The 13,613-nt window shown below is 45.6% G+C and overlaps 1 protein-coding gene across 2 annotated transcripts in view; it reads right to left on the reverse strand.

Annotated features, from left to right (window-relative positions):
• RAB3GAP2 (RAB3 GTPase activating non-catalytic protein subunit 2) overlaps window positions 1–13,613 on the reverse strand; it is a 687,447-nt gene that overhangs the window by 484,880 nt on the left and 188,954 nt on the right. For both annotated transcript variants that reach the window (XM_085612952.1, XM_085612951.1), the window contains exons 8-9: window positions 13,141–13,240; window positions 4,627–4,725 (exon numbers count right to left, since the gene is read on the reverse strand). In XM_085612952.1, the coding sequence (XP_085469078.1) occupies window positions 4,627–4,725; window positions 13,141–13,240 (199 nt within the window). The remainder of the gene's footprint in view (window positions 1–4,626; window positions 4,726–13,140; window positions 13,241–13,613) is intronic.

Raw genomic sequence — 13,613 nt, forward strand, 5'->3', positions numbered from 1 at the left:
TGATGGGCCTGACATGTCGGACTAGGAAGGCTTGGAGGCTGCTGCAGAGGGGGAGGGGTTGATGGACTGGCCCGCCCGCTGGCACCCTGAACCCCGACGGTGGTTCCCATGTCCCCGGCAGCATGAAGGTTGGGGAACTTGTGTCGGCCTGTGGCTCTGGGCAGAATGTAGTGGGGCACCCCCTCACTAGCCACGAAATGGGGCGAAAAGCTGACTGCGCAGGGTGGCTGGAGAGGCCCAAGGACTTGGCCGTAGCCTGTGAGTCCTTGAAATGCTGTAGAGCGTTGTCCGCTTTGTTGCCAAAAAGGCGACGGCGATCAAAGGGCATGTCCATGAGAGTATTCTGGACATCCCCAGAAAAGCCAGTCGATCTCATCCAGGCGTAGCGTTGAAGGGCTACCGACATGAAATCGTCCTGCCTAGAGTGTCGGCGGTATCCAGTCCACAACGGATGGTAAACTTCGCTGCATCCCTCCCAGCAGCAATACCCTGGGAGAGCACTGTTCGGGTCTCCTCTGGACACTGAGGCAGCACCTGCGCAACCGTATCCCACACAGAGTGGGAATAACAGCCCAATAGACATGCGGTGTTTACCGACCGCAGTCCCAAGCTGGCGGGAGAGAAAATCTTCTTCCCAAGATGATCCAGCTTCCTGGATTCCCTCTCCGGTGGAGAGGTAGGGAATGCGCTCTTGGAGGCAGAGGCGTGGACCACCAAGCTCTCAGGGGTGGGATGTTGGGAGAGGAAAGTTGGGTCGCCCGGAGCCGGCGTCGGGCAATCATCCTATCCACGGGAGCCCCCGTGTTGGGCCTGGACCAGGTGCCCAAAAGGACATTGTGAGGGCTTTATTAAATGGCAGCAGGGGCTCCGAGGAGCTTGCTTGCGGTTGAAGCACCTCAGTTAGAAGGTTAGTCCTGACCATCACTGTAGGGAGATCGAGGTTGAGAGCCTCGGCTGCCCTACGCAACACCACTGCGTATGACGCTCCCTCCTCCGTAGCCACGGTAACAGGAGACATCATGTAAAGTTCAGGGGAGGTGTCCAGACCATTGGCATCCCCAGTTCCTCTCTCCAGTCCTGTTCACTGTCCGACTGGTCAGTCAGAGAGTCACCTGACCCCTCCCAGTCCTCCCCCTCATCCTCTGGGTGCCAATCTGGCCTAAAAGGGACCCTAGGAGTGAACAGGGGCACAAAAACCCCTTTCGGCACCAGACCCGGCGTCGGGCGACGCCGGTCCGGCTCCAGGTCCACATCAGGTTGTAGGCTGGGGTCGACGCCGGCCGGGGGGCCGACCGGCATCGAATGAGGTAGCGGTGCCAGAGGAAGCGGCGCCGGTGCAGGCGTAATAAGGTCACCTGGCGCCGATCCGGATCCAGGCCTGGATCCAAGAGGGGCCCAACAGAGTCCGTGGGGCCCAAAGGCCCACCGACGAGTTCGAGCGGCCCAAAGATGACGTGCATCACCTCGTAAAACTTACGAAACTGGGCAGGAGTCACTCAGGGTGCCGGGACGGGAGGGAAGCTCGGAGTTGCCTCTTCAGGTTCCGCACGCGGAGCCGCAGGAGGGGTGCCTCCCACATCCCTCGGTTCGTCAGCCGACAGATGGGGAGAAGTCGAAGAGCAATGATGCTTCTTCGACTTCTTCTTGTGCTTCGACTTACCTGACCCCGAGTGCGAAGACTTAGAAGAATGGTGATGGCTCCGCGACCGGTCCCTCGACCTCCCTCGCGACCGGGACATCGAATGGCGCGGAGCCGGCTGCCGACGCTCAAGAAGCTTGCGGGACCGCTCCCGCAAAGCCTTCGGAGCCATAGACTGGCAGTCGGAGTATGACTTGGGGTTGTGGTCACGCTCCAGGCAAAAGAGGCAAATGCGGTGCGGATCCATAACCGACATTAGTTAGGAACAGGATCCACAAGCCTTGAAGCCGGGCATCCCTACGTGCACCAGGTGTCAGACTCAAAAAGATGTCGACAAAAGTCGCTCATAAAGTTCAGTCAAAAAGTGACTGGCGGTACCGCTCTCTTCGGATCTGTGCTGGCTGGTGCGGAAAAAGAAAGAACTGACATCAGCACGCGAGGCCACCGTCTAAGTAGCTACCGCGATGTCATCCCGGCGAGACGACGCCAACGACGAACGCGAAGCCGACCGACGCCATCTTCCGACGCGCAGAGGTACTGCTGATTGAACAACTTTCCGGATCCAGTCTGACGCCTGGGGGTAATTCTAAGGTAAGGAATCTATCAGATAATACCTCTGAGGTACAATAACTTGTATCTATTACACTGCACCACTTGCATTATTACTTTGGAAAGTAAAAGCACTAATATGTCTGGTGTTTCATTTGCACACTGGGGCATGCTTCACAGGATATAATGATGTTTTGTTCTGCCAATAAAAAACGTTTAAAAAAAATCCAGAATGCAAATAAAAATATCTGTACTGTATTAGCTACTCATGCATGCAACTGAAAAACTTGAAGCTCTTCTGTTGTCAAGTGGATCTTTTCATGTGATACACTTTGAGTCACTCAAGATCGTTAAACAGCAATTTGCATGCTGGGAGTTTTAGGTACACAAATATATATATATAAAAAAAAAAGTATAAATCTCAGAATGAAAAGTATTGCTACCTTAAAAGGAAATTCTATTGGCTGAACGTCTCGCACACAACATTGAATCACTTTGCAGCCCAATCTCTCCAAAGTATAAACTGCTCATCTTTTCATACAAATATTCCCAACAGGGTTGCTTTGCCCTGTGCATAGGAAGGTGTCTGGAACAGTCGGTGGGGAAAAGATGCTATGAGCCTGTTTACCATGAAAGCCCCAGCTGCACACTGATTATATCACCATCATGTCCTCATCCATACCGACAAGCACCACAGATAACCATCAATTATCTTCCCCATATTGACCATAACACCAAGAGATTGATTTACAGTAAGGTATGCTTTAGGAATTGAGTTACTCATTCATTTAGTGGTCGAGCATTCCCCTAAGTTAGGGGTAAGTGGCTTCTCTTGTCCCGCTTTTTCCTTTGTATTCTGGGACTTGCTGTTTTACTGTATTCATCACAAATCCAAGACTATAAACTCCAGAACACAAAGAAAAACAAAAAGCCGCACTAAACATCTCATATATGATGAGGCTTGATATTGTCACTCTGTCAGTCACTGAGTCTTCACTAGACAGATTTTTTTTTAAGGTTGCTGCAATGTTTGGATGAAACAATAGGTGTTGGTGTGTACAAACTGGGCCTGTCTTTCCTGTGATTGCATCTTGGTTAATGAAAATCTATTTTACGTGATACTAGAGATCAAAAATGCTTTCATAACAGGTCACACAAAAAGTTACAGCCAATGTCACACTCTTCTCATCACTTCCATAGTGATACTGGCCAATTACAGTGGTCAGGTTACAACTATACCATTTGAGGACATTTCACAGCGTGGATGCCACCATGAACCATGTATTTGGCAGGTCAGATATGTAGAACTGCTGGCTACATTAATGCTGGTATGGTTATAAAGGCTCAGGCATGGTCTGTAGGTAGGATATGTCACTTCTATAGTGATAGAGGTCCTATTAAAATATACATATCACAACAGCAAAACAGATAAACACTCCAGTACACATTAAACAAACTGCACTTTTCTCGTGTATTCAATAAACTTTAAACATGAAACTCTTTGCCACACCTCCCTCAAGTTAATATAGGCAAATAAATGTTTCCAAATACAATGGTGTTTCTGACTGAGAGGTAGTTCATTTTGAGGTGTTGAGCGATATTGAGAAGAGATTCTAATGGCAGTGCCTGAGGTCTCGGGCAGTTGTCCAAAGAGATGAAGGAGTGGGCCCACAATTATTTGCTTGCTTTAGGCCTCTTATCACCACGTTATCTCATGCCTTGTGTCCATCTTACTTTTTGTGATTTGTTGGTAGAAATTGATGGTAATTTATATAGGAGTTGTAGGACAGGTGGTGGTTGTTGATGATAACTAAAGGTTGGAAGGAGAGGTAGCTACAATAGAGTAAAAGTGGATAAATGGGGTACAAATGACACATGACAGAAGCAGATGTACTGGGCTCTAGTTTACGTTTTTAGTATCAGTTGAATAGTAAGAATGAGAACCAAGGGTCAAAGGATGCCAAGGCTCCTGCCACTTGGGAAAGGCACCAAAGCAGGATTACTTAGAATGTAGTGAATGACCCTGTCCTCGATTTCCATAAGTGCGGTTTCTCTACTGTAGCATGAGCTGCTGTCAGAATACAGAGGTCTGTGGTTTAATTTTCAGGACTTCAATTTTACCCAGATCACCAAAGACAGTACTAACTGAGTCAAAGAAAAACACTAAACGTCTTGTGCTTACTTAAAAAAACAACTTTACATTATTATCAAATTCATTATACAAACACATTTGTGTATATACAACTATACAATCCCTCAAAAATTCAAGTATAAACAACGAGGGTCTTCTGATTTAAAATGCAATTTGATGAAAGATGTGTTCAGAATCATTAATAAAAATTGCAAGAAGCACTGTGACAGGTAATAATTGTGCTCACTTCCTTATACCAACAGTAAATAAAATTAGAAGAAAAAAATCTGAGAGATGAAGTACTCACCAATGCTGACATGGTCAACAATACTGTCAACATCCTGCAGACCCCACTTCTTGTACGCCAGCGGTGGAGGCTGGACATTCTCACTGCCAGATGCTGCAGCTGCAGAAGGTATTGACCAATGGTCAAACAATAAGAACAATGAAAATAATGTTCAAGCAACAACAAGAAGGAAAATACTAATTCACAGTGGCTAAGAACTGCATAACTCACTCGAAATTTGAGTTTAGCTGACACACTGACTTTATTTTGAGCTTTTGAGCAAAATCATTCTGGTCAATAAGTATGTGTTCCTCATTGAACATATTTGTGCCCACTAGATCTTCTTGTAACAAAATCCCTTGATAAAATAGTCATGGACTGTGTAGTGCGTCTATGATGATTGGCAATATATCCTTTTCATTTCACACAAAACTATATAAACATCCCATACAAAATTATCACTAGCTTAAGTTGGAGTTCCTCTGAGAAATCGTGCACACCTACATCTTCAGAGTGTACAGATTCTGGGTGAAATTGCTCAAGAAAGAGCTGCAGTGCCTCTGTAACACATGCGGGTTAGTATGGAAAAAGTACTTGGTAGAATCATCTATTTTGCTGCATGCCTTATTCATATAATGACAAACACCAAAGGATAAAAAGAGGCAGAGTGAGGCCCCACACCTTCCTCTAATATAATATCAAAAGACAAAGTGAGGTGGTAACTTATTAGAGAGCATTTAGAAAAAGTATTTCAAATGCTTCTCTTACGATTCTGTCTCTCTACTACTATTTTCCAACTTTAAAGTCTGGCAATTCCAAGAATTGGACGAGGTGAGCTCACTCCGGTATTGTGACATGCTTCATTACAGGCCACCTTGTCCCGTGTGTGTTTCGGAGCTCCCAAATACCCTCCTATTTAATGACAGGGGCTCACTTTTGGATTCAATATCGGCTCTCGACCAATAGCGGGTCAGTGCACGATCATTTACTTATGCGCTGAGTAAAAAACAAGCCCATCTAACTACAGGTGTGTTTTGATACACTGCTCATTATGGCAGTCATTTCTGCTCCTTATAAATTCCTGCATTTGCAACTAACCATTTTATCAGCGGGCTGTTTGATTGGAAAGGGTAGGATCACTACGAGCGCCTCTCCTTGAGGAACTAAGTGTATGATTGCAAACTACCCAGTACCATAGGCTGGGCACTTTTGAAATGAAGGGCTATCTCTTCCCTTCATGACATAGAAAAAGGGCCACTAAGACCCTACTGCACTTTTGAGTCCAACTATGTGTATCTAAGGTGCCACTGTTATCTATATCCCTCAGTGTTGGACAACAGGAGACACCCACCCAGAAAAGACCATGGGTAAAGAGCCCCCTGGCACTAGCTAAAGTTAAAACCTGCAGGGAAATGTGCAAGTGTGTTCTATTCATGTGTGTCCTTGTCGCCGTTGTACGCATGCAGAAGTGAGTGCGTGATGTGTCACATGTGCCACTTTTGTATGTTTATGTATCTTCATGTTTTTAAATCCGTAAGAATGTACCGCAGGATTTATATGCGGTCTATAATGTGTAATACACATGTTATATACCGGTCTACCCTAATGCCACTGCTATTTTCTACTTTTTTTCCACATCAGGTGTCATTACCTGGTGACTTCTAAAAATTCCTCCCTCACTTTAATTAAGTATAGGGATCTATACGTAAGCCCTGACGAAGGCCCGAGGCCTATTTAGGCTGTCGAAGGGCAGAAACATGTTGGCACCTCGGAGGTATGCAAGGGACATATCACCCACTACTACCCTCCGATAATACTTTATAGTATTTTTAGTAGGCCTAGGGTACCACCTAAATAAAGGGATACTTTGTGGTTTACTCTAAGATATTTTAAACAGTATAAACTGGATCCCAGTGATATATCCAGAAAAAAGGAAAATGCTACTTACCAAGTATGCATCTGTTGTTGGCATGTAGAGCTGTAGATTCACATGCTTTGCATAAGGCTGCCATCTAGTGTTGGGTCCGGATGTTTGCACTTTGTTTTTCCTCGAAGGTTTTTCCAGTCACAAGATAGGTGACTTCTCCTTTCGGTGATAGTGTGCATGGGCATCGACTCCTTTGTTAGATTGTTTTCCCGCAGCGAGTGAGAACGGAGTAAGATGTCCATGTGTATGTATCTAAGTAAGATATTGCTGCAACAGGTATAGATACCCGGGGAGGCGGGTGGCCACATGTGAATCTACAGCTCTACATGCCAAGAACAGATGCATACTGGGTAAGTCGCATTTTCCGTTCAAGGCATGTGAGCTGTAGATCACATGCTTTGCATAGACTATACAGCAGTAATCTTCCAAAAGTGGTGGCTTTTGGGTACGTAGAACTGCCTGGCCTACATTAGCTTATTGTCTTGCTAACACATCTACACAATAATGTTTTGTAAATGTGTGAGGTGTAGACCATGTTGCATCTTTGCAGATGTCAGCTATGGGGATGTTTCCTAAGAAAGCCATAGAAGCCCCCAGTTTGCGAGTGGAATGCGCTCTAGGGGGAATTGTTAAAGTTCTTTTTGCTTTTGCATAGCATGTCTGAATACATTTGACTATCCACCTCGCAATACCGGATTTTAAAATGGGACTGCCTTTATGTGGTGAAGCAAAAGCAACAAATAGTTGTTCAGTCTTACAAACAGGTTTTGTCCTTTCTATTTAATAGAGTAATGGTCTTTTCACATCTAATTTGTGAAAGGCTCGTTCTGCTACTGAATCTGGTTGACGAAAGAACACATGCAACTCAACAGATTGGTTGATGTGGAAGGCAGATACTACTTTGGGTAAGAATTTAGAGCTAGTACGAAGAACCACTTTGTTGTGGTGTATTTGTAAAAATGGTTCTTCTATGGTTAGTGCCTGAAGCTCACCCACTCTCCTAAGTGATGTAATAGCAATGACGAAAGCCACTTTCCAAGTGAGAAATTGTAATTCACATTTATGCAATGGCTCAAAGGGTGGACCCATTAATCTGGTGAAAAAAATATTAAGATTCCACACTGGGGCAGGTGGAAGTCTTGGGGGAATAACTTTTTTGAGTCCTTCCATAAAGGCCTTAATAACAGGCACTCTGAAAAGAGACAGATGTCTATTTTGAAGGTATGCGGCTATTGCAGCGAGATGTAAGCGTATGGATGTGTACGCTAAATTTGAGTGTTGTAAATGCAGTAAATAGAAAATGATGTTTTGAACTGAAGCACCAAGCGGGTTGATATGGTCATTATTACAGTAAATAACAAATCGCGATCATTTTGATGCATAGCAAGCTCTTGTAGTAGGACGCCTAGCTTCTTTAATTAATATTCATAGAGTCTGGCAGAAGATTGAGATAGCCAAACTCTATGACTTCAGGTGCCAGATCGCTAGGTTGAAATGTCTGGGATCTGGGTGTCTTATATCTCCACGGCTCTGTGTGAGGAGATTGGATGTGAGATGTAGATTTTGATGAGGAACTATTGAAAGCTCCAACAGGGTGGTGAACCAAAGTTGACAGGCCCATGTGGGAGCTATTAGGATTAGTGTGAGGGACGTTTGCCTGAGCTTCCGAACCACTAGTGGAATGAGTGGGAGAGGCGGAAAAGCATAGGCAAGTATCCATGACCAGTTGATCCATAGTGCATTGCCCTTGGACAATGGGTGTGGATACCTGGAGGCGAAGCTTGTTCATTTTGCGTTTTGGTGGGTGGCGAACAGATCTATGTCTGGGAAGCCCCACATCTGAAAGATCGGGAGGAGAACTTGAGGGTGGAGTTCCCACTCGTGAATCTGTTGTCTCTGCCTGCTGAGAAGTCTGCGATTTGATTGTCTACTCCTGGAAGGTGTTCTGCAACAAGATTTTGTGACATATGGCCCACCTTAAAATGTCCTGTGCAAGTTGTGACAGCCGGAGAGAATGTGTCCCCCACCCCCCGTTTCTGCATATAATACATGGCAGTCATGTTGTCTGTACGTATCAGGACAGCTTTGCCTACAAGGTGAACTTAAAAGGCTTTGAGAGCTAGAAATACTTGTAGTAGCTCTAGGTGATTGATGTGGAGCGGTTGACTCCACATGCCCTAAACTGTGTGAGTATGGAGATGAGCTCCCCAACCAGTAAGCAATGCGTCTCCTGTTAGCACTGTCTATGGAACTGGGTCGATGAGGGGCTGCCCCTTGTAAAGGTTTTGTGGATTCCCCACTGCAGAGAGCGATGAGTGCGGCCGTCCACCAACACTAGATCTGATAACTAACTCTGAGGCTGATTCCACTGATGTGCTAAGCATTCCTGAAGGGGACGCATTTGAAGTCTTGCACAGGGAACTAATAAGATGCAAGATGCCATAATTCCCAGTAACTGCATGAATACCAGAGCTGGCAATGAGTGGTGAGGCTGGAACTGGGAAATTAGAGACTGAATGTTGCGGATTCTAGCTGGATTGGGAAAGGCTAGAGCTTTTTGTGTATTGAGAGTGGCTCCTAAGTACGTTTGCGTGTTGGAGGATTGGAGATAGGATTTGGACAGATTTCAAGTTAATCTGAGATCGTGGAGCAGCTGTACTGTTCTGTGAGTGTGTTGGAGACAGTTTGCTTGTGAGTTGGCTTTGATAAGCCAGTCTTCCAAGTATGGCAAGACGTGAATGTGTTGTCTTCGCAAATGAGCTGCGACTTCTGCCAGACATTAGGTGAATACTCTGGGAGCAGTGGTGACCCCGAATGGAAGCACTTTGAACTGGTAATGTTGTCCCACTACCACAAACCTGAGGTGTTTGCGATGAGCGGGATGTATTGGAATATGGAAGTAGGCGTCCTTTAAGTCTAAAGTAGACAGAAAGTTGCCTTGTTGAAGGAGTGGAGTGTTACCATGTGAAAATGGTCTGATTGGATGTACAGATTTCGGTCTCTCAGGTCTAGTATAGGCCTGAGACAGCCATCCTTTTTTGGTAATAGAAAGTATAGGGAGTATACGCCAGCCCCTTGATATTGTAGTGGGACTGGCTCTACAGCTCTTTTTTCCAATAAAGAAAGAACTTCTTGGTCGAGATGCTCTTGGGACATGTTGTGTGATCTTAGAGGAATGTTTGGGGGAGTGGCGGTAAGTTCCAGGCAATAACCATATTGGATAACTTGTATAATCTGTCTGAAGTTATTGTATTCCAGACGGGTAGCAATTGGGAGAGACGTACCACGACAGGAGTGGAATGATCGGGGGTAGAGGAAGGAAGTCACTGTTTGTTGTTTGCAGGGGGAAGTACGTGTTGAGTTGCCGCTACCTCTTCCCTTGCCGTTATTATCTCTAAATCCTCCTCTAAAGTAACCTCTCGAAGAGGGCGACTGATTATTACCTTTGTAAGAGGAGGAGGGATTTTCTGATGATATGTTCTTTGAGCCCCCACTGTAAAAGGAATAGTGAAAGGAGCCCTGATTGGAAGGAAGCTGCAAAGCCCCCATGGATTTTGCGACCACTGTATTTTTCTTCATCTTCTCTGAAGAAGTATCTACTGTAGGCCCGAAGAGGTGCTCGTTATCAAAGAGCTGATTTAAAATAGAGGCTTGGACCATGGGTTTAAACCCAGAAATTATGAGCCAAGCGTGTCTCTGTAACAGAACGCTAGTGTTCACTGCGCGAGCTGCGGTATCAGTTGCGTTGCCAGTGCACCTAATGGATGTGTTGGAAATTAATTTCCCTCTTAAATTAGGTCACTAGCTTTACTCCTATGTTCATCTGGCAAAAATTGTATACATTTTTCTAGCTCGTCATAATGAGCCCGGTCATGTCGAGCTTGGGTATTTGCAATTCGCCATTCATTGGCTGCTTGCGCAGCTACTCTTTTGCCAGAGGCATCTATGAGTTTGGACTCCTTATCAGGAGGAGGGGCATCTCCTGTGGTCTGTGAATTTGCTCTTTTGCGAGCGTTAGAGACTACCATGGAATCTAATGGAACCTGGCCCTTGATGTAGATAGGGTCAGTAGGTGCCGCCTTATACTTCTTGTCTACTCTGGGTCTGACAATCCTTGCACACACAGACTCTTTAAAAATCTCATCTGCATGTTTAAGCATTCCCTTGCACATAGGTAGTCTCAAAGAGAAAATCCTCTTCAAGGGCCTCCTTTGAAGTTGTACCCCATGATACTCAGCAGCCCTATTGAACAGTTCTATGTATCCTATATTGCCATCTGGTGGGGAGGGTTTGGATGAGTATAGATCTGGTTTGTTATCAGTATTAGGATCTGTATTGTAATCCTCCCATGGGTCAGGAATAATGTCCTGAGGTATATCACCATCCCCATCATCTTGGTGATCAGGTGACTGTGGTTGTGGAGAATTTGCGGGTGTAATAAATAAATTTGGGTCACTGGGCGAAGGAGGTGTAATAGGAGAAGGAGAAGGATTAGTACCTACATTCTTTCTTTTAAGTGGAATGTGGTAGTCCTCTAGTAATTCTGGTTTCCTTTTAGCTGGTAATTTCACATGAATATGTCCTGTGTCTGGATTGATGGCCAGTTCCTTTTGTTTCGGGTCTGTGCTACAAGGCGCAACGTCGAAACAAGGCTCTTTGGATGGAAGACGAGGCGGTTTGGTTTTTGGTGCCAGAATTGTCGGAGGTTTCGGATCCAAAGATTTAGTTTCCGGTGCCGAAGAGATGGTTACTAGTACATGCTTAAATTTCAATGCCGAAGATTTCGGATCAGTGCCCGAACGGGCCAGACTCGATCCCAAGCTGGAAGGCTTTGCTGTATATTTCGGTGCCAAGCCGGAGGGCGGGGCATTCAAAACCTTTTCTCGTTGCAGACCATGGCCCGAGGGCAGAGGAAGGACTGGAGCCTTTTTCTTCGGTAAGTATTGGGGCAGGGGAGTGTCAGTACTCACTGTACACTGACCCGGTGTTACTTGCTCTTCAGTGTCTGAGTCGGCTTCGGACATGTAGCTCTGTTCCTCCTCGTCTTCGGCTTCATGTGCGTGGAATTCTTCCTGGTCAAAATCTTCTCCCAAGATGTCCAGTGTGGAGCCGCTTTGTTGATACATTTCATTGAACCAGACGGTCACGGAGCGTCTTCTTAGATCAAAATGATCTGCACGTGTCGCAGTCCTGTTTGTCGTGTTCTGGGGATAGACACAAGTTGCACACTTCATGCAAGTCGCTGCGCGGAAACTTAGCGCGACACCCGGGACAGATTTTAAATGGAGTCCGTTCCATCGACTGCTAGTGGGCCCGACGCGGGTAGGCCCAACGGCCCTCAATTAATCTTCCGATCGAAGACTTTGAATGGAAACAATACGCGGAGAATGGGAAACGCGATCGAGAAACAATATCGTCGATGGTAGTGGATTGCACGAGAAACAGTGTCGAACCGGAGCGCAGTGATTCACGTCCGAACCTGATGGCGGAAAAAAAACAATCTAACAATGGAGTCGATGCCCATGCGCACTGTCACCGAAAGGAGGAGTCACCTACCTCGTGACTGGAAAAGACTTCTTTGAAGAAAAACAAAGTGCAAACATCCGGACCCAACACTAGATGGCAGGCTTATGCAAAGCATGTGATCTATAGCTCACATGCCTCGAACACACATTTCTAAGAACTCCCTCAAGACAGCCCAAGTTGAAGTTGAGTCCTCCCTGGTAGTATAACTTTAGCAGGGTGGGACAGGGTGGCCTATGATTAAGCATGTCACATTAGTAAGCCCACTTCGTCCAATTGTTGGAATTGCCAGCCTTAGAGTAGGGAAATAGTAGTAAGGAGACAGAATCGCAAGAGAAACATTTGAAATAATTTTTCTAAATGCTCCCTAACACGTTGCCACGTCATTTTGTGTTTTGATATTTATTGAATACACATTAACAAAGACGAATCTGATCAGAGATTTATGCAAGCCCAAGAGTCCAAAAAGCCTTTAATATTTAGACTTTTCAAGATACAAAAACAATGTTTTAGTGTTTGCCTCTGAGGCAAAAGGTTCAAAAAGTCAAGGGAAGTGACGTGAGCAGTGTAGTATATTGATGTCATGCGCACTAGGACCCTCATGGTTCTGGGCGGACTCAGAGGAAACACATAATATGCAGTGAGGTGTTAGGGTGTGGTTACTGTGAAGTATGTTGTAATGGACAATGTGTGAGGTTATGCTGAGGACTAATGTAACGCTTGATAGCAGCTCTGGTGTGGTGTATTTCATCTGCATGCTCCTGGGCTGGGGAAGACGCTACAAGCAGTAGCTGCTGTTAAGTGCCCGATGAGTTGTCAGGGCAAGCACCACGACACAGAAGCTGCATTGGGAACATGCATCCAGTTTTAGGAGAGCACATGAGGTCTGGTGGCGATTCTTCATGAATGTTGGGTTGCGCTACAATAACAAGGAATGGCAGCACGATTGGACAAGGCAGAAAGTACTGGCCCCCGGGATAGTCATATCAGTTGAGAGTGAGACCCATGCTGCGCTATGCAAGCAATAGCACTGAGAATTGCATACATCAGAATTGCTGTGGTCCATTTACATTTCTGAGACTTACCTCTAGCTACTTGGTTACGACAAGCGCGCAATGACTGGAATAAACTGAAGCCGTCGATGGTGACAACTGCAGCTGGATACAGAATGCTCAACTCTTCGTGCTGTGTAAAAACACAAAGTATGTACAATCACTTCACCATGTGTGGACAAACATCTTCGCTGCAGCACAGGCTCTACTAATGCACGGGCTAACAGAGACATACGCCCGAGGTCAGTACATTGAGTGCTATGAAATTGTGTAATATTTACACCTGTTACTGACAGAACTTACAGAAACTAGACGTGTGTGGTGATGGACTGAATAAAAACAAGGTATAATTATCACTCCTATGAGAGTTCCTGTGTGCCTCGCCCCTTATATCTCATGGTAAAAAATAATGTGCACCATTATACACACCTCTGCCTCTGCATTAGCATTGAATGTTTGATACCATTTACTCCAAAGCCAGAAACGTTGGCTTTACTTCCAATGGC

The sequence above is a fragment of the Triturus cristatus genome, chromosome 6 (genome assembly GCF_964204655.1).
Source record: "Triturus cristatus chromosome 6, aTriCri1.1, whole genome shotgun sequence".
NCBI classification, from domain to species: Eukaryota; Metazoa; Chordata; class Amphibia; order Caudata; family Salamandridae; genus Triturus; species Triturus cristatus.